A 25,366-nucleotide genomic window follows, 5' to 3' on the forward strand; every position below is an offset into this window, starting at 1 on the left:
CACAGCATATGCACAGTTTTTACTTTTAATACTCTAAGTACCTTTCGCGGATAATACCTGTTTTTGCTTAAGTAAAATTTTGAATACAGGACTTTTACTTGCAATGGAGTATTTTTACATGATTGTATGGCTGCTTTTACTTAGGTTTACTTTCTGCTTTGGTTACATGCAACCTACACAATGAAAAAAGCTGACAAATGCTGACACATTCATTGTGTTTGTAGAGTAAATTAACTAATTCAAATTCAAGCTATTGGATCAGCCTTCATAGTTTGTCCAAAACTTTTTTAACTGAGGAGGGAGGGTGTCCAACTAAAATAATGCAACTTTAAACTGTTTGCATCTACTGTTTATGTGAATACTTTCTTACTGCTGTTGAGCAAACATGTGTCACAAGCTAGCTTTTTTGTTGACGAATTTGATTTCCAGCAATTAAGTATTATTTTCAAATAGGTGATGACACATTTTTACTTCTCTCCCTCCCTCTCTCCTCCCTTCTCTCTCATATTTGAAAAATCCAAAGTGCAGAATAATATGAATATTTAGATTAGTTTAGATTCAGTCAATGTGAAATGTAAGATATTCATGAACTATAAACATGAACTTCAACATCATATCTCAGAATCTTTTTTTTTTTAAGTAGAAATATAGCAGTTAATTCAACAAACAACCAAAAAAGATTTCAGTTCTTGTACTTTTCCTGCAGGTTAGTCACATAGTCTGTTGCAACTGTGTCCTTGACGAGTGACTGTGTAGTGACGAGTCCTTACTTACACAATAAGTAATGATTATTTTGAGGGATTCCGCTTCCCAAATGACTCAGTGACTTGCAACTGAGCACAGATCTGGATCAGTGGATCGGATATAAAGAACAGTCTGGCTGATACTCATTCAGCTTTACCTCCAGAACAACAGTAAGTTTTATTTTTTTACTCATGTTACTACTGCAACCTGTACTTGTCTTATCTGTGGTCAGATATTTTGCATTGGTGCAATACTTTAGCATTATATTTAAGACCTTGCAACTTTTCTGATAATTCTTCCTCTTCATGTTTAATCTAATGTTTCCTCCCTTTCTTGTTTCTTAGTAATGAATCCCTGGTGTGCCCTTGCTTTTCTCTGGTTGGCATATTTCTGCCATGGCACTCTGTCCTGTCCGGCACTTTGCAAATGCTACCCCACAAGAGCTGAGGTGGTCTGTAATGAGGTTCCCCTGACAGAGTTTCCCACAGAGGGTCTCCCAAAGAACACCACTATGCTGACCATCCAGGACACCAACATCACCTCTATCTCCGAGCACCATCTAAACGCCACGTCCCTGCTGCAAGAGCTCCACCTCTACAGCAACCACCTGGAGAGCCTTTCCTCTCACCTCCTCAGGGGCGTTCCTCAACTCAACACTTTGGATCTCACAGGCAACAAACTGGCTCACTTGCCTACAGACGTCTTCAGCCACGCCCCACTCCGCAGCTTGGTGCTAAAGAACAACCTGATTGAAAAAGCAGATGCTGAATGGTTTTCTGACAACAGCAACGTGACCTGGTTGGACTTATCTGAGAACCGTTTGACAAAGATCCCAACAGCTCTACTTCAAAAGCTGCCACACCTGGAGAATCTTGATCTTTCCAACAACCGTCTGGAGAAGATCTCTGCAAATTCTCTGGACTCGCTGACCAAACTTGAGAGGCTGAGCCTACAGAACAACAAGCTGGGAACCCTGGATGAATCTATACTTGGTAGCACTCATAACCTCACCTACCTGTTCCTGTCTCAGAATCAACTCAACAAGCTCCCCCAAAACCTTTTTCAGGAGCTCACTCAACTCCGAGTTCTTAGTTTGGATGACAACCAGCTGAGCCACATCCCTCCAGGTTTGCTGGACCCGCTGAACTCCCTGGATGAGGGAGGGCTGGACTTGACCAACAACCCGTGGCTGTGTGATGGGAAGATAGAATACCTCTGGAGGTGGCTCCAGAAGAACAAGAAGAAGGCCTTCCTGCCAGAGTCCATCATATGTGCTAAACCTCAGTCTCTGGTGGAACGCAAAGTAATGTCACTGACAGAAAGTGAACTAAACCCTGAGTCTTAACATTTTCCATCCTTTTATTGGTTACTTTCTGATATGCAGTAGTCACGTACCCAATTCAGTTTATCATCGCTGTCTTACATGAAATCACTGAAATGTTCTCTTTTGTTAATGTAATATGAGTATATAATTAAATATGATGTGAGTAAAGCATTCAAGATTGTTTGTCATTCCTCTCACTTTAATTGCAGATCAAATGTGTTGTGAAAGCAATAGTTTGACATTTTGGGAAATATGCTTACTTGTGTCCTTGCACAGTTAGAGAAAAAGATCAATACCACTTTCATGCCAAACATGAAGGTACCGCTAGGGGACAGTTAGCTTAGGTAAGCATAAAAACTGGAATTAGGGAACAGCTAGGCTGGCTCTATTCAAAGATAAAGAAAAAACACTTTCCGGTGCCTCTAAGCCCCTATAAAAGCACAACTTCATATTTACTGTACAGATGTGAGAGTGTAAATATTATATCTTTTTCAAACAGGAGAAATGCAAACACAGAATATGTGTTCATAAAAATGATTCAAGGCAGAAATGACATCATCAATTTCTGTTTTTGCCAATAGCAATTATTCATATATAACATCTGAAATAACATACTGTTGCATTAAATATTCTCACAGAAGTGCAAATAGAAAATATTGATTTTGATGTGGTAACATCTTTTTTGGAAAGTACAGAAAAAAGTAACCACTCGACAGTTGAGCTGGTTTGTTTGCTTGGTTTTGTTTGCTTTTTGCAACATTTGGTCCTGACTCATTGCTGGGAACAAATGTACTCAGCATTGTATAAAACCAACTCCTTCAACAAAAACAGAGAGAATTCTGCTGTGCCTTTCAGGTAGGATTATGTATCTTTGATCAGATTTTTTACAATACAATAAGATAACCTGTAGATACCTGATAATTTGTGCTCGCTGTAGATACATTTTCTTAACTGTCTGTTATTTGTTTCCTCTGCGCAGTGGTTAAAGATGAACTTGTGGCTGCTCCTGACAGTCACTGTACTGGCTGAATGCTGCTACCAAAGAAGAGGCGCCTGCTCTTGCCCAGATCTGTGCTCCTGTTCACCTTCAGGTGCAGAGGTGGAGTGCAGCCAAAGCTCTCTTACACATTTCCCTGTAAACAATTTACCTCCCAATACCACTCGACTATCCATCCAATCCACCAACCTCAGCACTATTTCAGCCGGTCATTTGAGTGTTGTGCCTCTTTTAGAAAACCTTCAGCTTTATCACAACAAACTGGACAGTCTTCCTTCAGATCTATTGAAGGACATTCCTCACCTGAACACTTTGGATCTCACAGGTAATCAGCTGGTTCGTCTGCCTCCAAATGTCTTCAGCCACACTTCACTGCATAGCCTGGTGCTCAAAAATAATCTGGTTGAAAAAGCGGATGCCAAGTGGTTTTCCGACAACAGCAGCCTGACCTGGCTGGACTTGTCTGGGAATCGTTTAACACAGATACCAGCAGCTCTGCTTCAGAAGCTGCCTCATCTGGAGAATCTAGACTTGAGTCATAACAACCTGCAAGACTTACAAACAGATGCACTGAAGAACCTTCACCACCTAGAGACACTTAACCTTGCTGGTAACAAGTTAAGCTCCCTGAAACCAACAACCTTCACCCATAACCTGAAACTCTCCCAACTGTTTCTACAGGAGAACCAGCTCCAAGAGCTGCCAGTGACCCTCCTTCAAGGTCTCCAACGCCTTGAACTACTTCTTCTCAATCAGAATCAGTTGCAGCATCTCCCCTCAGGCCTGCTGGAGGACAGGAGTTCCACTTTTCGGGTTATCTTAACAGGGAACCCCTGGGTGTGTGATAGGAAGATGGAATATCTGTGGAAGTGGCTCACTGTTCGTCCCCAGAATGTCATCTTTTTGGAGGAGGTAACATGTGCTAGCCCTGAAGCTCTCAAACATCGTCAAGTGGTCTCTTTAACTGACAGTGAACTTGGTCTTAAAAAATGATACAAGATTTCAAATAAGTAATGGGGAGGAGGTTAAAAATGTGGATATTTTGTTTTATTATCTATCCACCACAAACATCTTATGTCAAATTAATATTCACATACAATGTACTGCACAGCCTTAAACTTTAAATCCTGAAATTAAACTTTATAATTGATTTTTGTATTCAACACTGTTGTCATTAAATTTATTCCACTGGAGTCTCAAATTATTCACCACATTTTCATTTTTTCCTCATGAACTCTCATTAAGCTCTCCATTGATTGGATGTAGTCCAGCCCACTGGGTGGCGTAATATACTCAATAAATGTTCAAAGCAATGAACAGAACAAACAGTCCAGCTCATTTAAGCACCAATTTACTCAGCAGACCCTAGCCAAGAATGTGTTTAAACAAATTTCATGCAAATGTATTGGGGCTATTATTTTATCTTTGATGTGCATAATCTAAAGGTCAATGAGCATCATTAAAAGTATGGACAAACTAAATTTTTAATCATCTTTTTAATAATTGAAAATGTTTTCATAAAGAGGATAAAGAGCATAGTCCAAAAGCAGTTATGCAGGAAATAAATGGACAGTAGTGGCTGCAGAGAATCATCAGAAATGAAAGTGCTCTTCCCTCCTTCCTTCATGTTCAGATTCTTATGGTGAATCCTTACTCAAACAGATCTTTCTCACTTTTTGTTGGTTGCATCATAGATTGCAGCATTGTTTCTGTCATGCCCTTTTGTTTTTAATGATGTCGAGCATGTGGGAGTGTGTGGGCAATGCAACGGCTGAGTCTTCTAGCTGACCTCTTCTGGATGTGTTTAAATATCTCTCTCTTTCTTTCTTGCTTTCTTTCTTTCTTTCTTTAGGTCTTTCTCTTTCTCTTACAATATGTGTGTTTGTGTATCTTCTGCATGCCCACACACACCCCTGTCCTCAAGCCCTGATAAAAGTGAGGGTGCTGGGCTGTAATTTATACCTCTTACAAAATATAAAACATTGCGTCCTCTAGGCTGTTACTTATGAAAATTAAACCTTGTTCGTAAATACTCCCCAAAGAGCAGAGGAAAAACTTTGATGTATGTCTTTCATTCTACCTCTCTGAATTGTATCCCTGAGGTTAAAGGTTGAGGAGGTGGGCTTGAGAAAAGATTGCTGGTCCAAATCTTATTCCCTCTTATGAGAATTCCCTCAGGATGTGAACATCTGTTTTAGGCAAGGTGAACAAGAGCACTCTCATCTACCTTAACAACTATTGCTGCTCTTTGGGTAAGACATTTAATCTACATCCCACGAACACCCAGGCTCTGACGTTTATAAGTGTGTAATAGTGTGCAGGGTGATGGATAAATGAGAATGAAGCTTCCCTCGCCTGATCAGTATGGAGGAATGGAGCTTGCTCTCTGGCACGCTGCTATACTGTCGGCTAATGATGACTGCCTGACATTGAAATCTAAAAGGTCGCAAGCAACATTTTCCTGAACTTGAAAATTACTTTGGCCTTTCTGACTTGGTGTTGCAATAACGGAGACATGATCGTGGTTGATAGCTGCTCATTAGCACATTATATTGCACTAATTACATTATATTTTTGTCATAATCAGCAGACACGAAATGTCTATTGTATAATGTATATTTTCAGCTCATACACTTATCAATAAACTGTGAAACAGCTTGTTCATAGTTCACATTCCAATCCAAAATGAACATAGGTGGAAAGCGTACACAAGTATTTCCTTTTTGAGGTATACTTTTTTTTTTATTCTTCATTTAGGGAAATTACTTAAACGTTTCTCTACACTACATTTATTTAAAAGTTATAGTTACTCTTCAGGCAAATATTTTACATATAAAATATCATATTAGCCTATAAAACATAATGAATTGTTATAAAATATCTCCGCCTCAACCAACTTTAACATTAAAATCCTACTTATGTGCTAATGCAGCAATTGTTTAGTATATATATATATTATATGTATATGTATGTATGTATGTATGTATGTATATGTGTGTGTGTATATATATATATATATATATATATATATATATACACATATATTATACGATATTAACATCCCGAAAGGAGCCACTCTGTATAACTGTATAATGAGTACTTTCACTTTTGATAATATTGTATTGTAAATTAAAAATCACTTTGCTGATTTGAGTTGTTTGTTACTTTACTTTTGTTACTCAAAGCCTCCACTCCCACATGTAACATCTACTGTGTTTAACACGTGTACAAAACCAAAAAAACACAATGTTGTGGTCTAACAGCAGCCAATTTATAGTTTGGAGGTATTTACCAACCTCGTCCTCTCAGTGAAGCTGCATTATTCTCACAGCCTCCTACTCTATACTAACCCAGCTGATTCCTAAATCTAGCCTTACCAGTTGGTAAGCTAGTCGCTAACTTTGTCTGCTTTGTGGTGCTAGGTGTGTACGTGTATTGTTTGTTTTTATAGCCGTTCTGCTGTAAACAGCTGCCTACTGTGGCCACAAACAACACTGATGAGAGTTGTGAGCGAGAACCAAAACAGTAAAGTTGCAGCTGGAAAACCAAAACGTTCCTTAGAACAGCAGAGAAATGTAGGGTTCGATGCTAATTCTCTCTTCTCTTCTTACCACAAGCAACCCCAAGTCAAATGATCCATTATTAGAGTATTATAAAGATATTGGTTATAGCTCCTTTAAGGTCTGAATACTTGTTCCATGAGTTTTTACTCAACAGACATTCTTCATTGGCCATCACCCAAAATCTGCCTTAGTTTTTGAACAAGTACCACTAGAGGAAAACTGAACCACACTGTAGGCTGCAGTGCAATTAATCACAAAGAAAGGAAATCCCAACACAAAGTTTCCCCTGTAACAATACATTCATCCATCAATAGACACATCTGATCTTTATCTACACAGCTGCGGTGCACCTTTGTTCTCCAACCTTGCAGATTTTACAGGTCACACTCACCTCCTACTTTATGTGTGTTGAGCTCAGGCTGAAACAAAAAAGAGGTTGTTAGACTCATTAAAAGCTTACCTGAAGGTGGGTGTGAAGAGTCACACTGTGACTGCCTTCAGGAGCTTGAGTCCATTACCATGCAAGCACTTAACAACGGTAAAACACTCCCACTGAGCCCTTTATCAACCCTCCCACACATTTTACTCACAAATGACAGTATTTGTTTATGCCTCAAACCTATGCATGTTCAGGACCAGCATGCTTTGCAGTTTGCCCATCTAGCACATTTAATCAATTTTTTACCACGAGCAGTTTAGGTAGTGAGTGAGGAAAAATAGCATGATTCCATGCATTAACCTGCATCTTCATTTATCATCATCCTACATGTGTTTTATTAATCTCGTTCCCCTGCTCATAAATCATTGCTCTACTTGACAACATAAACATGGGGAAAGGAATGTGTTGTTGCCTTTGTGCATTATCTCATTATTGGCAAAGAGGGCTGAGGCCAGTACCCCATCTGTATGATTGGTTGTTGTAAATGGCCTCACATGCTCTCCAGGGAAATGGGCTATTAGGAGGCTCTTCCTAGATGGACGCTGTGTTTAACACCCTGCCACAAACAGAGACTGTTTTATTGCGGGAATGATGGAGGCTCCCACAACATCCCCAGACATACACAGTATAGCATGAACCATGGAGAACACAACAAGAAATAGAGCAGGGATTTATCCATCAAAAGCGCTGCTCACAGATGAAAATGCAGACAGAAGTGGAAGAAACTGTGAATGTGCAACACAAAACAAAGTGACAGAGAAGATTCTTTGCTCTGCAGAAACAAAAATGCAAATGCACAATCAAGATGACAACAACACAAATTCAATGGCAATGAAATTTACAGAGGACTGTAAAAACACATGATAACGCTATTGATGACAGGCTGGAAATTCAGCATGAGTAACCACCAGTAAAGAGGACAGATAAGTCTCAAGTTTCTGTTTAAAGGGTTGGTTAACCCACGTTTCCTCCAGTAGTGTCAATGCAGATGCAATGCAGGTAGTTTTGATTTTATTTACCTCGGTTTTGAATCAGTTTTCCATTCACTTCCATTGCATTCACCCCAAAACAATGGAGGTGAATGAAATTTCATTTGTGGTGCTCACATTATTTACAAATTACATTTAGAAAATTCATCAGCAACTTGACTTTTCAGAATAAGGGCCAGAGAATGCTTTAAACAACTAGTATGTATGACATACAATCTAAAGGCAAATGTATACCTTTTTTGAATGGAATTGAAGGCAGAGTGGATATTCAATGATTCAATTGTAAATAATTGTGCACACTTTTGTAGAGTATCTTCTTAAAGGCATTTATGTTGTGGCAAAAATAGTAGTGTAAAGACCGAAAGTACAGCTTGAGAGAGAAGTTCAAACCTTGCTTACTTTCGCATCTTCACACACCTGGGCGATCTCTACATCAAATGGGAGTGGTTGTCAGATTGTCAGTTTCAGAAAGATACAAAAACAATTGCACACAGCGCTCCCAATTCCGACATCAGAAAGGTGTTGAGGGAGGACGGTTTATACATTGTTAATCAATCTGACAAGCGCTTGAATCATACTGCAAAACCTTTAAGGTGCCAGTACACTTCATCACAACTGCTTGTTGGTTGGTTGAACAATTTCTAAATCCTTTCTAAACCCTGTCACCTTTTGCACATTGAAATTGAAGACAATCTGACATTCACACCAGCTTCACACAGTGACTGGCAATGCGTGCAGAGGTAACAAATTAAGCAGGGTCTGAAATTCTCTCCCTAGCTCTTTTTATTCCTTACACAACTATTTCTGATACTCTTTGTGTTCTTGACTTTGAACTTACATTGTAAATTTCTCAAAGAACTTCAGTCCAAAGTCAAGATTGTGATATGTAACACAACAAGCTAGTGAAGCACTGTAAAGGCAGTGGCATCTCCCTTACAGTAAATGCTCTCTGGGGAATGAAAACTAATCATTGCTATTAGTCTTTGTAGCCCTTTCTAAACAAATTAACATGCCCATACCCTTCTGTGACAAAAGAACATGTCACCCATGTTCACCATGTCTTAGTTTTTGGACAATAATGTTGGTCTATGATACAGAAGAATATGTTATATCAGGCTTATGATACACACACAATACTTGTAAGTAGGATCAATTCATTGTTAGTTTGGCTCTGAATATGAGATTTGTTGAGAGTAAGAAAAATATAGAAAATTGCCAGCGAAATCCTTTGAGGTAAATGAGATTTTAGGGAATTTGGGAGAACTGTAGACTATATAAAGATGGACATAGCGAGGTGTGACATCACCAATTGGTTTGCATTTGAGCTGATTTGAAGCCCTGAATTGCTGCTTATGGTTTGCTCCATCTTTTCTGTTTGGAGCCAGGACCTTCCAAATAAGGAGTACGGGGTGTCACCTTTCACACTCTGGAAACACCGCTACGTCGCTACCTCGGACTGCAGCGAACGCTAGCTTACTGGGAACACTGAGTGGTTCACAATGTGGCTAACATTAGCTACTTTAGCTAAATTGTGCTAACAGGGAAGGTATCATAATCGAGAAACATTACCGAAATATTGCGACAATAGTCTGAGAGCAGCAGATGTGCGACCTGTCAATCACAGCTGTCAATCAACGCCCACACAGCAAACGTAGTGGACAAAGCTGCTAAGTCTTCAAATCTTATTAACAGAGCAGCAATTTCCAAAATGACCACTAGCAAACTTATTAGAGGGCCTGAATTTAGCTATTGAGACCATAATGCTGAAAAAAAACTGACTTTCTAGAGGAAAGTTGACGCTTTTTGAATGGGAGTCAATTGGTCTTAGGGATTTTTATAGGCGTGAGCATCTAGTGGCCACTGGTGGCATTGCACTGTAACATACTTCAAGCCGTGGTAGTTGCCACTTGGGTAGAACTGACATTTTAACACGAACAATGACTTCCACACACTGATAGGAAGGCCTCCATTCTCTGTTTGTTCATTATTCTGCCCCCAGGAAGCACAACGGCTTTGATCTCTCACTGACATGCTCAGAGCCTCCTTAAAAAAATTACTGACAGATCTTTTACCCCTCCCCCAACTTCTGCTATCCCCCTCTGTACACATCCACTCTCTAATGACTATGTAAATATTCCATTGCAGTGATGTTCTGTGTACAATCCATGCAGCTTTGATCTGAGGCTGCTGTAAGAGGAAAAATCTTTCTAGCAGTTACTCCTGTCACCACCATTCTTTTTGTGTCTTACTCTGTAGTTTTTCTTTCCAGGGACAGCAAATTGATTTCCACATTGCCATCCAACTATGATCACCCATAGTGACCCACGTAGGGGACAAACGGGGCGGAGAGAGTTTAATTACTTCCAAGCACAAGGACACAGCATTGCATCACTGTTTGACATCTAAATCTCCTCAATGACTCCTCACATCCTTTGCCATAACTTTTCATGTTGGCTCACTGAGCATTCTTTCACACTGAGTTCATATGGATTATCATCTGACTCCATCCATCCTGAGGGGCTTAAACAGTGCCTGTAACAGACCTTTCACCTGTTGTTGGGTTGGTCGGCACGGAGCCACACAGAGTTGCCTGCAGCCATCAAAAATTGTTCACAGCATGTAGATTCAAGGTCAAGGCTACTGAGGAAGATCATGTGTCACTGATGGGTGTGGAGAGGGGGGTCAGGCAGCTGTTTGTGTGGGCGGACTGAGATGAAGTGTCTAAAAAACGATTGTCATGAGCTAAGGCATTAATTTAACAACTTACTGATTCATGCATTTGACATATGCCTCTGCAAAGATATCTGTTTTAGCAATCAATTAGTATTCAGGAACATTCAGGAATGTCCAAGTATGGAGCTGGATGTAGGAGCCAATTAGCCTAGCTTAGCACAGAGATTGGAAGCAAGGGGAAAGTTCAAAATTACACCTAGCAGAAAAAATTAAAAAAAAATTTTTTTAATTCATTTGTTTAATCCATGCACAAACAGAAATTTAAAAATGACAGTTTGTGGTTTTATGAGTAGTTATGTGCTGTAACTATTTCTCTCATGCTAAGCTAGGCTAACTGCCTCCTGGATCTAGCTCCATATTTAAAGGATATGGCTGGCGATTTTCTATAGTTTTGTGTCACTGATGGGTGTGGAGAGGGGGGTCAGGCAGCTGTTTGTGTGGGCGGACTGAGATGAAGTGTCTAAAAAACGATTGTCATGAGCTAAGGCATTAATTTAACAACTTACTGATTCATGCATTTGACATATGCCTCTGCAAAGATATCTGTTTTAGCAATCAATTAGTATTCAGGAACATTCAGGAATGTCCAAGTATGGAGCTGGATGTAGGAGCCAATTAGCCTAGCTTAGCACAGAGATTGGAAGCAAGGGGAAAGTTCAAAATTACACCTAGCAGAAAAAATTAAAAAAAAATTTTTTAAATTCATTTGTTTAATCCATGCACAAACAGAAATTTAAAAATGACAGTTTGTGGTTTTATGAGTAGTTATGTGCTGTAACTATTTCTCTCATGCTAAGCTAGGCTAACTGCCTCCTGGATCTAGCTCCATATTTAAAGGATATGGCTGGCGATTTTCTACAGTTTTCCTGTTGTCAACAAATCTCAACGATAATGAACTGTGTGTGTATCCAAAGCCTGCTATATTGTATTCCTGTGCTGTAGACCTCCATTTCTGTTCGAAACTATTAAAAACACGTCAGTGAGCCACACGGTTACACTGGGTGACATGTTCCATTGCCAGGAAGAGGTTGGTTCAAAACAGCTCCAAAGACTAATAACAGTGATCAGATTTTCAGTCTCAGGAGAGTAGTTCTGTGTAAGGCAGGCACCACTGCACATGTGCAGAAATGCAGTTCCATTTACAGTGCTTCGATAGCTTCTTATGCCTCTGACTCTGCACTACATTGAATTTTGTGAATTTCTTAAAAGAACTTCACTACAAAATGCAAATATCACCCTTGTACTAATAAATTATACAGGAAATCTGCATTTGTCTGTATTTAACTGGTATTTCTTCAGCATTTATATTCACATCTCTTTTATGTTCAATAAGTCCTCCAAATAAAACGACAAAAACTTAAGGCTGCAATTTAGAGCTCACAATTTCAGTGAGTGAGTGATTTATAGTTTTATGGCAGCAATCGATCTTCTGGGTGTGGTTGTTCTATTTTTCATAAGATGGACATCCTATTGTGGAATGAAACTTCACTTGCGGTGGTCACATTAGCCTGGAGCAGAAACCCCAGGCAGCACATTACAATAATGCATAGCTGTCACACTTTGACATATACAAAATGCTTGTTTGAGTAATTTTGTAACGGAGATAAATATTGCGTCCCAGCAGAAGCATAAGACTGATGACACCCTCGCTAAATATTTTTTTTATGACCTGCCACCCCAAATTAATTGTAATCATTGTAGCAATCCACTATTGGACAAAGATGTTCCACTCCATAAAACATCATTGTCTCTGAATGAGATAATCAGTGGTGGCAGGTGTATCAGCGAGCAGGTCAAATCTATCCCTATGGCTTTGGTCTCTCAAGGCCAATTTCCTTAATTAGATGTCCATACATTTATCAGCAGAAGTGACACAGGGCCACTAGAACATGGCTGATGCAGTGAAATGTGCCCTTTGTAAGCCATTTTTGAAGTGGGACTGTCAAGTGAAGGGCATGAACTAAGTGACAGAGAGAAAGAGAGAACAACTTGTGCCAGACAGTAAGCAGACCCAGTCATAGCTCTTTATTATGCAGGCAGCGATACACAGGAGGGCCGTTTCTTTCTTTTATGTGTTGCTGTTTATAACCTTCTAATTAAATTCATTTGCTAAAAAACCCGTGCAATGGATGGATTGATTTTTAGATAAATTGAGACAGCTTGGCTTTGAAGTTATTTGAGGCCGTAAGTGGACACAGCTTTCAAAGCTCAAGGTCATCTGGAGACTGAGCTTGGCAGAATTTTTTTATATATATGTTTGGGGGCATTTTTTTTTGCCTTTATTAGACAGTTGATAGTAGATAAGTGGACAGGAAACAAGGGAGGAGAGAGGGGCATGACATGAAACAAGGGTCCCTAGCCAGAATCGAACCAGAGCAGTTATGTAGCATGTGTTGTAACCACTTGGGGAACTTCTTGGCAGAAATGTTGTTTCAGACTGCTGAAACTTGATCAAAGCAGCCAGCACGACAGTAATGTGTAAAGCAGTGCAACACAAAACAAAGTGCACTGCCACTCAATGACAATTCAAACAACATATTACAAAACGTAACAAGTGGGTAACAACATGAATAAATACACAAGGACTCTCACTCTTAATTTACATGTGCATGTTTGTTGAATGAGTGTTGATTTACACTGGGGGACTTGGCAGTGTCAGCCTGAAAGAGTAACGCTGGAATGTAAAGGAAGGACATTGAATTGTTTTCCTGGCTGCATTAAAGTTGGTTCAAATGTAGCCTGAATAGAAAAGCGCTGCCTCACACTCATGACATTCAGAACTACCTGAATTTATAGGTAAAGTCTTGCTAATCATTTGAATTTATCTTTCACTTTTAAAGAATTTCATCAGCATTTTGAGAAGTAAGCTTATTTGCTTTCTCGCCATGTACTGTATGTGCAAGTACGGAGCTCGAGGCAATTAGCTGAGCTTAGCATAAAGGCTGGAAGCAGGAAGAAACACTGACTGTAGACAGGCTCCATCCAAAGTTCAACACCTCTAAAGACCATTTGTGGTTTTACTGACAGGTATATGCTAAGCTAGGCTAGCTGCTTCCTGGTTCTAGCCCCATACTTAACGCAAAAACATGAGAGTGGTATCGATCTCTTCATCTCACTCTCGGCAAGAAAGCAAGTAACCCAATTTCCCAAAATGACAAATTATTTATTTAATACTTCATCGGCAACTAACTACTAGGTTTCCATTTAAGTTAGTTCCTGTGCCGACTGTATCTGACAACATAATGGCATAATTATATGGTCTGATTAGGTGGAGATGGGATGCTCTTTACATTGCAGCTGCTCTTTAGGCTTGTAGACTGATGACTCATCTGGATGCCCACAGTGCCATTAAAAACTATTTGCCCTTAGCCTTTTTCTTATTAGTGTTTTACAGCATGGAATCAAAATAGAGATAATGTGGCTTTTTATTTCACACAAATCAATAGAAAAGGAACCTTGAATGTCAAAGAGAAAACAGATTTCCACACAATAAATGAATTGCAAATATAAAATACTGAACTTTTGCTTAAGTATTCACCCTCTTTAATAAGACACCTCTGAATCATCACTGCTGCAGCCACTTGATTGCAGAAGTCACATAATTGGTTAAATGGAGATCAACTGTATGTAGTCAACTTGTTTCAGTTGATTTGAGTATAAATATACATTTATGTCGGGAAAATCTGTCTTTTGGTGAGTCAATATTGTGGCAAGAAGGGAACACTTTGTTTTCAGCTTGACATAAAAAAACACATTGAATCCCCTTTGATTCAATGTTGTGAGACAGTACAACATAAAAACTTCCAATACTTTTTATAGACACTGTAGTGTAGATAAGACTAAATCCCAAAGTGCTATAATTAAATGAGCTACTGTGTAATATGGTAAGCATTTAATTGCTTGTTGTAGTCAGGCCCCAATTAATAACTAATGCTTCCATAGTAGGCTCCTAAAGCAATAATTTAACAAAACTAATATAGTATAATGAGACACTATAATAGATCTAACAAGTATAATGAGTCCATGGACATTTTGCTGCTCCCTTTGGTTCATATATACAGTTTAACAGATAAATCTAATCAGACAGAAGAGAGGATCTGATGTAACTCTCCTCTGAGCCGACACAGATACTTGGTTTGTTCTTAGAGCAGGGGAGGACTGGTTAAGGGAAGGTATGCCATTAAGCGTATTGAGAAGGAGCAACCACAGATGTTTTTACTGAAGGCCACATCACCTCCTTGAGGCTTAGCATTAAAACTGTGATGACCCAGAACCCCCCAGTGTCTATTCCACATAAAAGGTGCCATAAAGCCCTCGCAGATAACAACCTGGAGAAATGAGATTATAACTTGCCTGGCAAATCTCAAGATACTGAGGTACTCTGAGACTAAAGGTGGCACTGAACTCCAGAGCACACTTTCTGCTATCTTCTTTTCAAGTGAAGTGTCTTCTGGAAACTGATAGATTTAGAGCTTAATTGTGGCCATTGAAGCCATATTTTGAGAAAATCTATTACAGTTTAATTTTGCACTACATAAATCCTTATTTTCATTAAAAGAAAAGATAAAAGGTAAACTACTGCTGAGATCCATTTGGATATTCACAGTGGATTTATATTAAATGGTGCTTGATACACACCTCAGTATCAGTATGCTCATAACTATCACTCAGTATTCTCCTGCAGCTGTTGGCACGGAGACACTTTGCAAACCCTCATTCAACTCTCTGCAGGAGCAAAAGCTTTGCATCACATGTCTCTATTAGTCCCGCAGACAAAAAAGAACTGGCACACCAGTGAGAACAATTTTATAGGCAAATCACTTTTCTCATATTGCTTTTGCAGTTGTATTTTATTTTCCATTTGTATGGGTCCAGGGTAATGTACAGCACCAGTAAACCTCAGAAAGCTGCATCACCTCTTTACTGGTCAGTAGGTTTCAGAGGCATAACTATATTGATTTCATTATTTAACACTTTACATTGACATCTTGAAAGCTTTTGGCATAGTCAGCAACAAGGCCATTTAGTAATGCATATGAAACAATATATTCACTGGGCATTTATTTGATTTTCCAAATGAACATGTAATATATTCTGCAGGTTCCATAAATTTTCCCCGCTATTTCTGATCCGTGTTCTTATGAGCCGACAACTACAAATGTGATGTTTTTGTAAGAGAGCACTTTTCCAACACAAAAGAAGGTTTAAGGGAAAAGAAGATGGACATCATTTTTGTAGCCCGGTTGAGTGTGTTCAGTGCATCATCCTATTCTGCTATTTAGTAGAAGGTCATATTTAATCTATGTAATTATTGTCATGCAATTTTATGCAGCTCTTCGGGGTGCACCTACGCAGCGTTTTAACCATTCCTGTTGAAAAAAGATGAAACTCATTCAGCACACAATTGCGTTCCTGGAAACATGTTTTTCCTCTTCTTTCGAATATGTCATCGGGGAGATTACCTTTTCTCTCTCCTGCGGCTGAAAATATCTCCCAAACAGAGATAGTGATGGGGGGCTGGTAGGCCGTTAAGCCATTATGCACCCACATTCTTACTCAAATGAAAGTGTTTGACCATCTTCTTGTGGATATGAATCCATTAAAATACATCATTTGTACCATTTGAGGGTAGATATTAATCTGATTTTCAGTGTAGTCTTTAGAGAAATATTTGATCCATGTTGTTTGCTTAGTTGAGCTTAATTTTATTTTTCCCCCCTTTTATTTATTTTTTTTCTCTTCTTTGGAATGTGATGTCTTAAATCTTTGACTTTACAGTATATCTGAGAAAAAACTGCTTTACGTCAGTCTACATTGTTGCATCTTAATAATCCATTTAATTCTCCTTTCCGATTACAACCACTTTTTAGCAGTTGTAAAGCATTCATAAAACAATATTTAAGTATACACCAACTGACTAGTGAAGGACATACACAAACAATAAAATGATCCTTTGTTTGTCTTGGATTTCAATTCATCTGCAGCACAGAAGACACACAAGACACCTACAGGTATTTCCCTATTTTTAGACAGGAGACGTGAGTAGAAGAGGATCCCCATCCTTAAGGTTGAGGGAGAGGTGACCAGGGTCTCTGTGTGTTCATGCTGTCATCAAAATGGTTGCTGTAACTCAATACCAACATACCAGTACATCATGAAAAAACAAACAGGGCTGGGTGTCAGCTGGGTGGGACATATGAGTTTCAGGAATTGCTCTGATTACTTGAAACAGGAGCAAAAACTAATGGTGGCACTCATCTTTTTAAATGTACCACTAGTGGAATCACAAGTTAATTTTCCATTTGGATATGTTTGGGCGTTCAGGCTGAATGTCATAATGTGTTTATTTACAACTTCTCACATGCATGATCCACAATTTAATACCAGACTCAGCCAAATATGGAGGTGCACACACAGTACTGTAACAAACGTTCTAGACACTTTGCACTGTTGCTGTGATTATTATTCTCCACCTTCTCTGCATGTTGGTTTAGTAGTGGAATGAAATGTCAGCAGGATAATGTAAACACCATTAAAAATGAAACCGAAAAGTAATTTAATGGTCAGCTGGACAATTTGAAAAACTTTCCTCAAGCACACACCTACACAGTCTGTGATCCTTTTAGTCTGTTTAGTCACATCTGTTGAAAGTCTTACGAGTCAAGTAAACACTATAACTATGCCAATTTGCTGTCTATATCTTCAGAATTGTGCAACTTACACTCGCCAACAATGTCTCAAGATATAACCATAATGTGCACCTAGAAAATGTATTGATTTAGTCGTAACAACCATTAGTTACCTGGACATTCTTACAACACTTGCAACTATTCTGGTGAAAGGATAATGAGCACAATTTTGTTTAAATGCTCAGAAATACCTTTTATCTTAAACACCCACTGAATGCCAACATGTGGGTGTAAAAACTGATGATTAGCTAGTGGGTCATGGCAGGTCACTGTAGAGTAGATCACACATGACTTTGGGTATATGGGCAAAGGAAGTGAATGTGTGTGTGTGCAATTATTTGTGTGCACTTGTAGGTGGGCGACGGGGAGGAGGGGGATGTTTGTATGCGCCAGTGTGTGCGCTTGTAAATCTAAATTTGAACGTGAAGGTGCATGTGTATTTGCTCGTCTGCTGGAGAAACATTGTTCCTTTACACAATGCACGGCTTTGACATTCCTGCTCCACCTGTCAGCGTGTACAAAGGCCTTTCTCCCAGGCTTTGACAAGTGTGAATCTGTTGCTGGCCAGAAGAGATAGCAGAGTCCTGTGTAGGACATGTGTGGGTGGACAGCCTGCAGAGTCCTGCCTGACATCCTTCATGATCTTTCTTTCAGGCTGCATAACTTAGAGTGGAGCTTAGTGAAAAAAAGCAAGCATTTGTCAACAGGTAACTAATACTGAACCAGTGCCTCAGACTTGTTGACATGTTGTCCCAGTGAATGGTGGAGATTCTCAGTCAGTGAGTAAGGCAGCAGTAAAATGCAACACCCCTCTTCATCCCATCAAAATATGACTGCAGATGTAGTAATCACAGGACTTCAAATTTTACATTTTTGACCTTTACTTTTAGCTCCCCCATCAGGCTAAATAGTGTAATTTTTAACATGCCAGAAACAACATAACATCAGCATTTTCAAGTCAAATATAAAACAATGAGACCATTACATTCCATCATTGCAACTGAATTATGTGACAAAATGTGCACTGCCATTTTAATCTTTTTCTTTAAAGGTTGGAGTGAAGGTTACAGTTCACTTCAGGCAACTTATAATGTACATTTTGGATGATGTAAGGTTTGTAACCCAGTCATTGTAACCCGCAGTCCCACAGTAAGCCTCCATCCACTGCACCACTTCACTGTCAGGCTGCCTGCTGCTATGAATGCCCTCCTCGTCTTTCATATACAGTATACCCCATTTTTAGTGGGAAACCTGTCATTTTGTCCTGCAAAAGGCATTTATTTACATTCAAGACATTATGCATACACAATAAAAAAAAAATAAGACTGAGCAAAGGAGCACAATCTTAACATGAATCTTCCCTACAGGTTGCAACAAAATCCAACCAGCAACATTTGAGATATGAATAAAATATGTCAAATTTTAATTATAGTCCACACACACACACACACACACACAGTGCCGGTGAATGAAATTTCTAAGAATTGTTTCAATTGTGCAGCAGGTTTCCTGTCACTCAGACTGAGAGTGTGGGAGTTGAGTCCTTTCAAACTGTGAGAAAAAAATTAACCTTTAAATATAGTACCCATTAGGCCATTAGGAGTGGATTTTTTAAAACATGGGACACAGTGTGAAAATACTTCATCTCTTTAAGTTTCATCAAAATAACATCAAAAATGTAATAAGACACATGTCCATTAATCTTACCCCTGACAACCTGCTGGCCTGAATGTAATTTTGATTAATTAATGATAAAAGAAGTCCTCTCTATTTCTATTTCATATGTTTCCATTAGTATTCCTTCTTTGCAATTCAGATTTTCAGGTTAGTCAATCTGCACTCTGAAAAACTATATTTAAAGTTTTAATAAATCAACCATCTGGCTTATTTTTGTTGAATCCTCAGCCTGCTGCTCCTTACCCTCAAACACAAGTCCAACTTTGTGGTTGAGGTATTCCACTGAACCACTGGGGAGGAGCAGAAAGGCGACCGCTGTTGCAAAATTTAAACCCATTATAGGAACATGTCCTGAAGCCAAAGAAGCTTCTGAAGTTCCGCTGTCGGCTACATGATCCTCTCTGGCACGGTCACTGCTTTTAACATTCCTGCACAGTAGAGGGGTTTTATATCTGATATGTTACCTCACAATCATACAGTGTCTGTTACAAAAATAACACTGATGCCACTGAGACCACAGACAAAAACAGAACAGCCTTGGTGATATGTAACTTTTATATTCCCTACCAAACTCATCACCTTGCTCTAGTGTATCTTTAATGTGTCTGTAGAGGCTTTAGAGTGGCCTGGTAGAGATGTATCACTATTAAACACCTTTAGTGTACTTGTGATGTCTATACACCATTCATAAACCTATCACAGCATGACTACATTTCTCTTTTCTCCTGGAGGAGCTGCCTGTCTTTATTATTAAAAAAAAAAAACATTCATTGTGATATATACAGAGGAATAAGCTACAGTACGGTCTACAGTATGAGTGTGAGGATTGGGGATGGGGCATGTTATATAAGAAGCCTACATGGGGGAATCAGTGTAAGTGGCTGCTCAAACAGAGCCCCTCAGCCTACAGGGACTCACTGCGCAAAGGCACAGCTCATCAAGTCAATATCGCTCACATATGTCCCTTTAATAGGAGCAATTCCTCAAAATGGTCGTTGGAGACCATTACTGCAGTCCCATTATTTCTACAAGGCTATTTACAATCATGTCTCCAGAAGTCATTATGTTATTTTTTAAGCTGAAATGTGCGGGTTAAGTTTGAATAAGTCAAAAATGAATGATTTAGTTTGGTGTTTTGTTGTTGTTCATCCTTTCTGCAGGATCTTTTCTGGTGATGCGGGGTCTTCAGTGTTCATGAGATGAAATATTCAGTGGCCTCAGCTGTGCTCTCAAAGCTTGTGTCCATGCTAGGGGTCTGGATCCCTGCCCCTCCCCTGGGATCCTTCAGTAAGGGGATGTATGTGTCGCTATGACAGGAGTGCATGGCGTTGTCCCAGACCCCCGCGCCGCAAACATGTTTATGAGGGCCGGGTGCAGCCTTCAGCTCGCCATCGCCGGAGCGAAGTGCCATCAGTTCAATCTCATGCTTGGCCGCAGTCTCCAGCACCTGTTGCTTGTTGTAAAACAAGACGAAATTGTTGATGATGGGGTGTATAGGCAGCGCTATGGCGATCACCCCGCACAGAAAGCTGATGGCTGCGTTACACCGACCTAAAGTGGTCTTGGGGTAAACGTCTCCATACCCCACTGTGGTCATGGTGATCACAGCCCACCAGAACGACTGTGGGATGCTTGTGAACAAGGTGTCCGGGTGGTTCTGCTCCATGGTGTAGCCCAGTGCGGAGAAAAGGAACACCCCCACGCCCATGTACATGAGAAGCAGTCCAAGCTCTTTGAAGCTGCTCTTCAGGGCAGATGTGAGGGTCTGGAGCCCAGAGGAATGGCGTGCCAGCTTGAAGATGCGCGCAATGCGCATTATGCGTAAAGCCTGCACCGCTTGCTGCACGTTAGCCAGCTCCATCACTCCTGCGCCGAAGGAAGTCAGAATCAGCACCACGTAGAAGGGCATGATAGCCATGAAGTCGATTATGTTCATGAAGGACAGGACGAATTTCATTTTATTAGGGGAAGAGATTAGACGCAGGAGGTATTCAATAGTGAACCAACCGATGCACACTGTCTCGATGACCTCCAGAGTCGGGTGCTCCATGAGGTTTCCCTCTGAGTCCTCTACCTGCAGGTCGGGGATGGTCCCGACACACATCACCACGGAGGAGACGAGGATGAAGATGAAAGAAACTATAGCGATTATGTGCGCAGGCAGCGAGGACTCCGGCTTCTCCATCAGCCTCCAGAGGCACATCTGGAAGCGCTGCCAGCCTCCTGCAGACGGATCTCCCTCCCGGTCCACCAGGATAGTTTTCACTTTCTCTGCAATCTCTGCAAGTTCATCTTCTACCTCCTTCAGGTGGCTTTTACAACACTCGTCCAGAAAATCAGAGCCAATGTTCCAGAACTCCATCTCCTTCATAAAACAGATTGGGCAGATGCCTCGTTTCATGTGTATCTCTCCATAATAATACAGCTCAATTATGCACTTAAATGCTTCTGGGTCTCTGTCAAAATAAAATTCTCCTGTGTCAGGGTCGTAGTCATCACACAGTGAAGATATTTCCTCCGAAGACTTAAGTGAACAGCTCACCAATTCTGCCAAACGGGTGTCCGGGAAACGATTCAACACGTCTCCATACAACACCTGTTTCACTCCCCCGATATTAACAACAATCTCCGTCTCCTCGCTGGCTTCAGAGCCGTTACAGTCCGCATACCGCGTCCTCTGGATCCCCCACATTATGTTGATAACAAACCCGCCACAAAACAGCAATCGAGATGTTCACAAAACTGTGTAACGCAAGTCACCAGAAGCCCTGGCGCTGTGCGTAAAACCGCCCAACTCCCACTCTTTTTGTTGAAGTTAGAAAAATAAATATTTGCTCCGAGGTGACTGCGGCGTGAAGTCTTCTCAGTTCAGTACAGCCGTGTTTGGTAGTGAACAGTGCGCCTGTGCGCTCTGAGAAAGTTGGCATTGAAGTGCGCGTAATGTTCATGTCAAGTGAGACACGATCAAACCACAAGACTTCCCCTATTAACTTTCAAAACAAAGCACCTACAAGCTGAAAACTGTCTCTTTTTTATTATACCAACATAAAAACCACTGGGTTAATTTAGGCAATTTAGGCAAATGTCTCAGCTCAAAACATACCCAAAAAATTTCTAGTCCTTGTTAAGTTCTCTACTGATTATAGTCTTGTGATTAACTACCACACATTTTTTTAACATCCTTAAGACATTGAGTTGTGTTAAACTGTTCTAAAAGGGCTCTGTAGTCATTGTCAGCTCTTAGGAGGCTGAAATATCTCCTCCAGACATGTTTTAAGACATAAAAAACACTCTTCTTTGAATGATTTGTTTTTCCACAAATGTAATAAATTAAGATTAGAGCCACTCCTTCATATTGAAAAATATAGGCCTATGAATATACAAATTTTGTTTATTTCCAAAGTTGAATTACCTGACACACTGTTTGTGCACTGGAGAATTCAGTGTTTCACATCTCATTGGTGTAAATTACACACTGGAACACACTGGATTCAGCTTCCAAACTGGTTGTGATGTCACAAATCATACCTGCAGGTAAACTGAGATCTAAGGTGAGCACAGAGAAACTTTCCACTTTCAGCAGATGAATGTGAAAACACCCTTCTAGTGTCAAACTACATCATTCTGCGCAGTGAAGCTCAAACATCCAACTGAATGAACAAGAAGCAGCATGTTGCCAAAACAATGCAGAAAATAGCTACAAACGTGTCAACTGGTTTATACTTAATTATTACATTAGAGTTACAAATGTCCTTAATATTCAATCTGATAATCTCACAAGCAGTGCCCCGCAGTGACAATGTGATTTATTTTTGAGGACGACTCCGTATCTTCCTGTCTGTCTGCGGTTGTCTTAATGCAGCAGTGCAGCCAAGCGCAGCAGATCATAAAATCACAGCGACATGTAATGAATTGAGAAGTAGCAAACAGGGAAATCAGGGACACGCACACTTTCGTGGCAGCTATAAGAGCAACAGTTAGTTAAAGGTAATCGATTAGCAGGCAATAATCCTTCTAGTAACCTCATACATCTTTTTATTTTATTTATTTATTTATTTTTTACAATAGCCTATAAAATATTGTTCCAAATCCCAGACCTAGGTGCATTATCCATCATCCATTTTGAATGTATTATCACTAAATATGAAGAGGATTTGGGCTTAATAATAACCCGACAGAGAGTGAGATATATGCCTAAATATACTGGACTATATTCCCCTGTTGTCGCGGAAAACCTTTATACACTATGTGGCTCTGATGCCAACGAAAACTACTGTACAAGCAGTCCAATAATCCACCAGTGCAATTAGGAACATTACAGGTTATGTCTATTTTTATTGGGCAATCACATTTGTTTACAGGATTGGCAGGAGGTGACATGCTTTTATACAACTTCTACTTTGAGTTCAGTTTCGCAGGTTTGCTGTTAACATTATGGGTGAATGATTGATAGGCAAGTGGATCATTATGGCTGGATCACATAGCACACAGTGCTTTGTTGTTTGTCTCCACCTAGTGATGCAACCTCCACAATACAGTAGCCTAGAGGCTTTTCTTTTTGTATTTGTAAACACTGGTGCAAACCATTGGGGATATGAATCCATTAATAAGTGATTAAAAAACAGTGTAGAATAAAAATCCAGTGTTTGTGTTATAAACTGCTGTAACATTTGCTGTAACCAAAACAACAGCTGAAGAATGTTTGTGAAGATTCTCAATTATCCAGGTCAACTCATTATAGCCTAAACAAACTTTGTGTGCTTCCATCACATGTTGTTGGAAAGTTAGACACTGAAAGTTTGACTTGACTCCACTGCATTGCAGGTTTTTACTCCAGCTGTTACCCAAAGAGAGTTGAATCGAGGGCGACTGGACTTGGTTACGACCCAGCAGAGGTTTAATACCTGGGACTCCCCACCAGTCAGTTAGAACTGAAGGAGCCCCTTGGATTAGAGTCGAAATGTCTTCAAGTATCTTCAACCAAGTCCGGTTGCCCTCAATTCAACCCTCCTTGGAGATCAGCTGAAGTAAAAACCTGCAATGCAGTGGAGTCAAGTCAAACTTTCAGTGACTAACTTTTCCACAAGATTTTAATGGAAACACACAAAGTTTAGTTAGGCTATAATGGGTTGATCTATATAAATAAATGAATGTAGGAATACAAGGACTTTTTTTGACTTGAGATAATGACCTAATCAAACTTCACTGAAATTTTATCCACATTGAATATTCCTCCAAGAACTGTCATTTACATTTTGCTGCAATAACTACTATGTGTAAAAGTTATCAGTGATATAATGTTCATTTAGTCAAGTATTATACTTAACTACAAATGTGTGTATGTCTGGTAGGCTATTTACTGTATATTGTTGCTTCACTGGAATTGCATATGAGGAGTGGAAATAACTATACAGTGAATCTACTGCCAGTTATGTACTATAGGTATGTAATAGCCTATACATGCAAAGATTGGTTATGTAATAAAAGTGTAGGCTGAGCATACTACACATTAGAAATGACTGGGTCAAATTTTACCCACTTGTGCAAAACGATGTGCATTTGTCATTCAAAAGATACACAAGTTATTCACGATCAATAACAAACCGTGACATGTAAGTTTAAATAAAGAGTAGAATGAATTATGACACGCTTTTTTTTTTGATAACCCAACGATAAAAAAAAAATGTAACACTAAAAGTGGGTCAAAACAACTCCTTGTTCTGAGTGGCTTTCTAGGTAACATAAACCCAGTAATATGTTGGTGCTTTATTGACCTAAATTGGATAAATTTTCACCCAGTGACTTTTTAGTGTGTACAGTGATCATCTATAATCTGGGGTTATGATAATAATAACAAATAAACCAAAGTACTTGTAAATGTTGTCCATTTGATGTAGAACTTTTACAGTGTGGTTTTACTTTAAGAGCTGAGTACTTCTTCCTTGACTGAAGGTTTTGATACAACAGTAATTACTGTAGTCTACTTTCTATTTTATTGTTGTCTGTCTATAGTTGTATATAAATGTGTAAATGGACATAATACACGTTGGCATAATGAGAGCTACATGTCATCATTACATCTCCTCTTAGCGCTGTTTGGTTTTGCCCCTTTTCCCTTGTCTTCACCATACCGGTTGCATTAAACTACACGGCGCACGCTGATTGGCTGAGGCGCGGCGTCGCCACCAGCGCACCAATCAGCGTGGGCCAC

The 25,366-nt window shown here is 39.7% G+C and overlaps 2 protein-coding genes across 2 annotated transcripts; one reads left to right on the plus strand and one right to left on the minus strand.

The window, feature by feature from the left end:
- Window positions 1-1,090: 1,090 nt before the first annotated feature.
- LOC121882796 (leucine-rich alpha-2-glycoprotein-like) lies at window positions 1,091-4,058 on the plus strand. Its single transcript, XM_042391241.1, has 2 exons — window positions 1,091-2,066; window positions 3,160-4,058. Exons 1-2 carry the CDS (start codon window positions 1,091-1,093, stop codon window positions 4,056-4,058), a joined length of 1,875 nt encoding a protein of 624 aa, XP_042247175.1.
- Window positions 4,059-19,964: 15,906 nt separating this feature from the next.
- Window positions 19,965-21,999, minus strand: LOC121882461 (potassium voltage-gated channel subfamily F member 1-like). Its single transcript, XM_042390739.1, has one exon. The coding sequence runs from the start codon at window positions 21,845-21,847 to the stop codon at window positions 20,348-20,350; it is 1,500 nt and encodes a 499-aa protein (XP_042246673.1). The 5' UTR covers window positions 21,848-21,999; the 3' UTR covers window positions 19,965-20,347.
- Between the last annotated feature and the right edge of the window lie 3,367 nt (window positions 22,000-25,366).

The sequence above is a fragment of the Thunnus maccoyii genome, chromosome 17 (assembly GCF_910596095.1).
Source record: "Thunnus maccoyii chromosome 17, fThuMac1.1, whole genome shotgun sequence".
In the NCBI taxonomy this organism is placed as follows: Eukaryota; Metazoa; Chordata; class Actinopteri; order Scombriformes; family Scombridae; genus Thunnus; species Thunnus maccoyii.

Coding starts and splice junctions, on each gene's coding strand:
- LOC121882796 (XM_042391241.1), top strand. CDS start 1,091: ATGAATCCCTGGTGTGCCCTTGCTTTTCTCTGGTTGGCATATTTCTGC. Junction 2,067..3,159: donor AGTAATGTCACTGACAGAAA/GTGAACTAAACC, acceptor GTTCACCTTCAG/GTGCAGAGGTGGAGTGCAGC.
- LOC121882461 (XM_042390739.1), bottom strand. CDS start 21,847: ATGTGGGGGATCCAGAGGACGCGGTATGCGGACTGTAACGGCTCTGAA.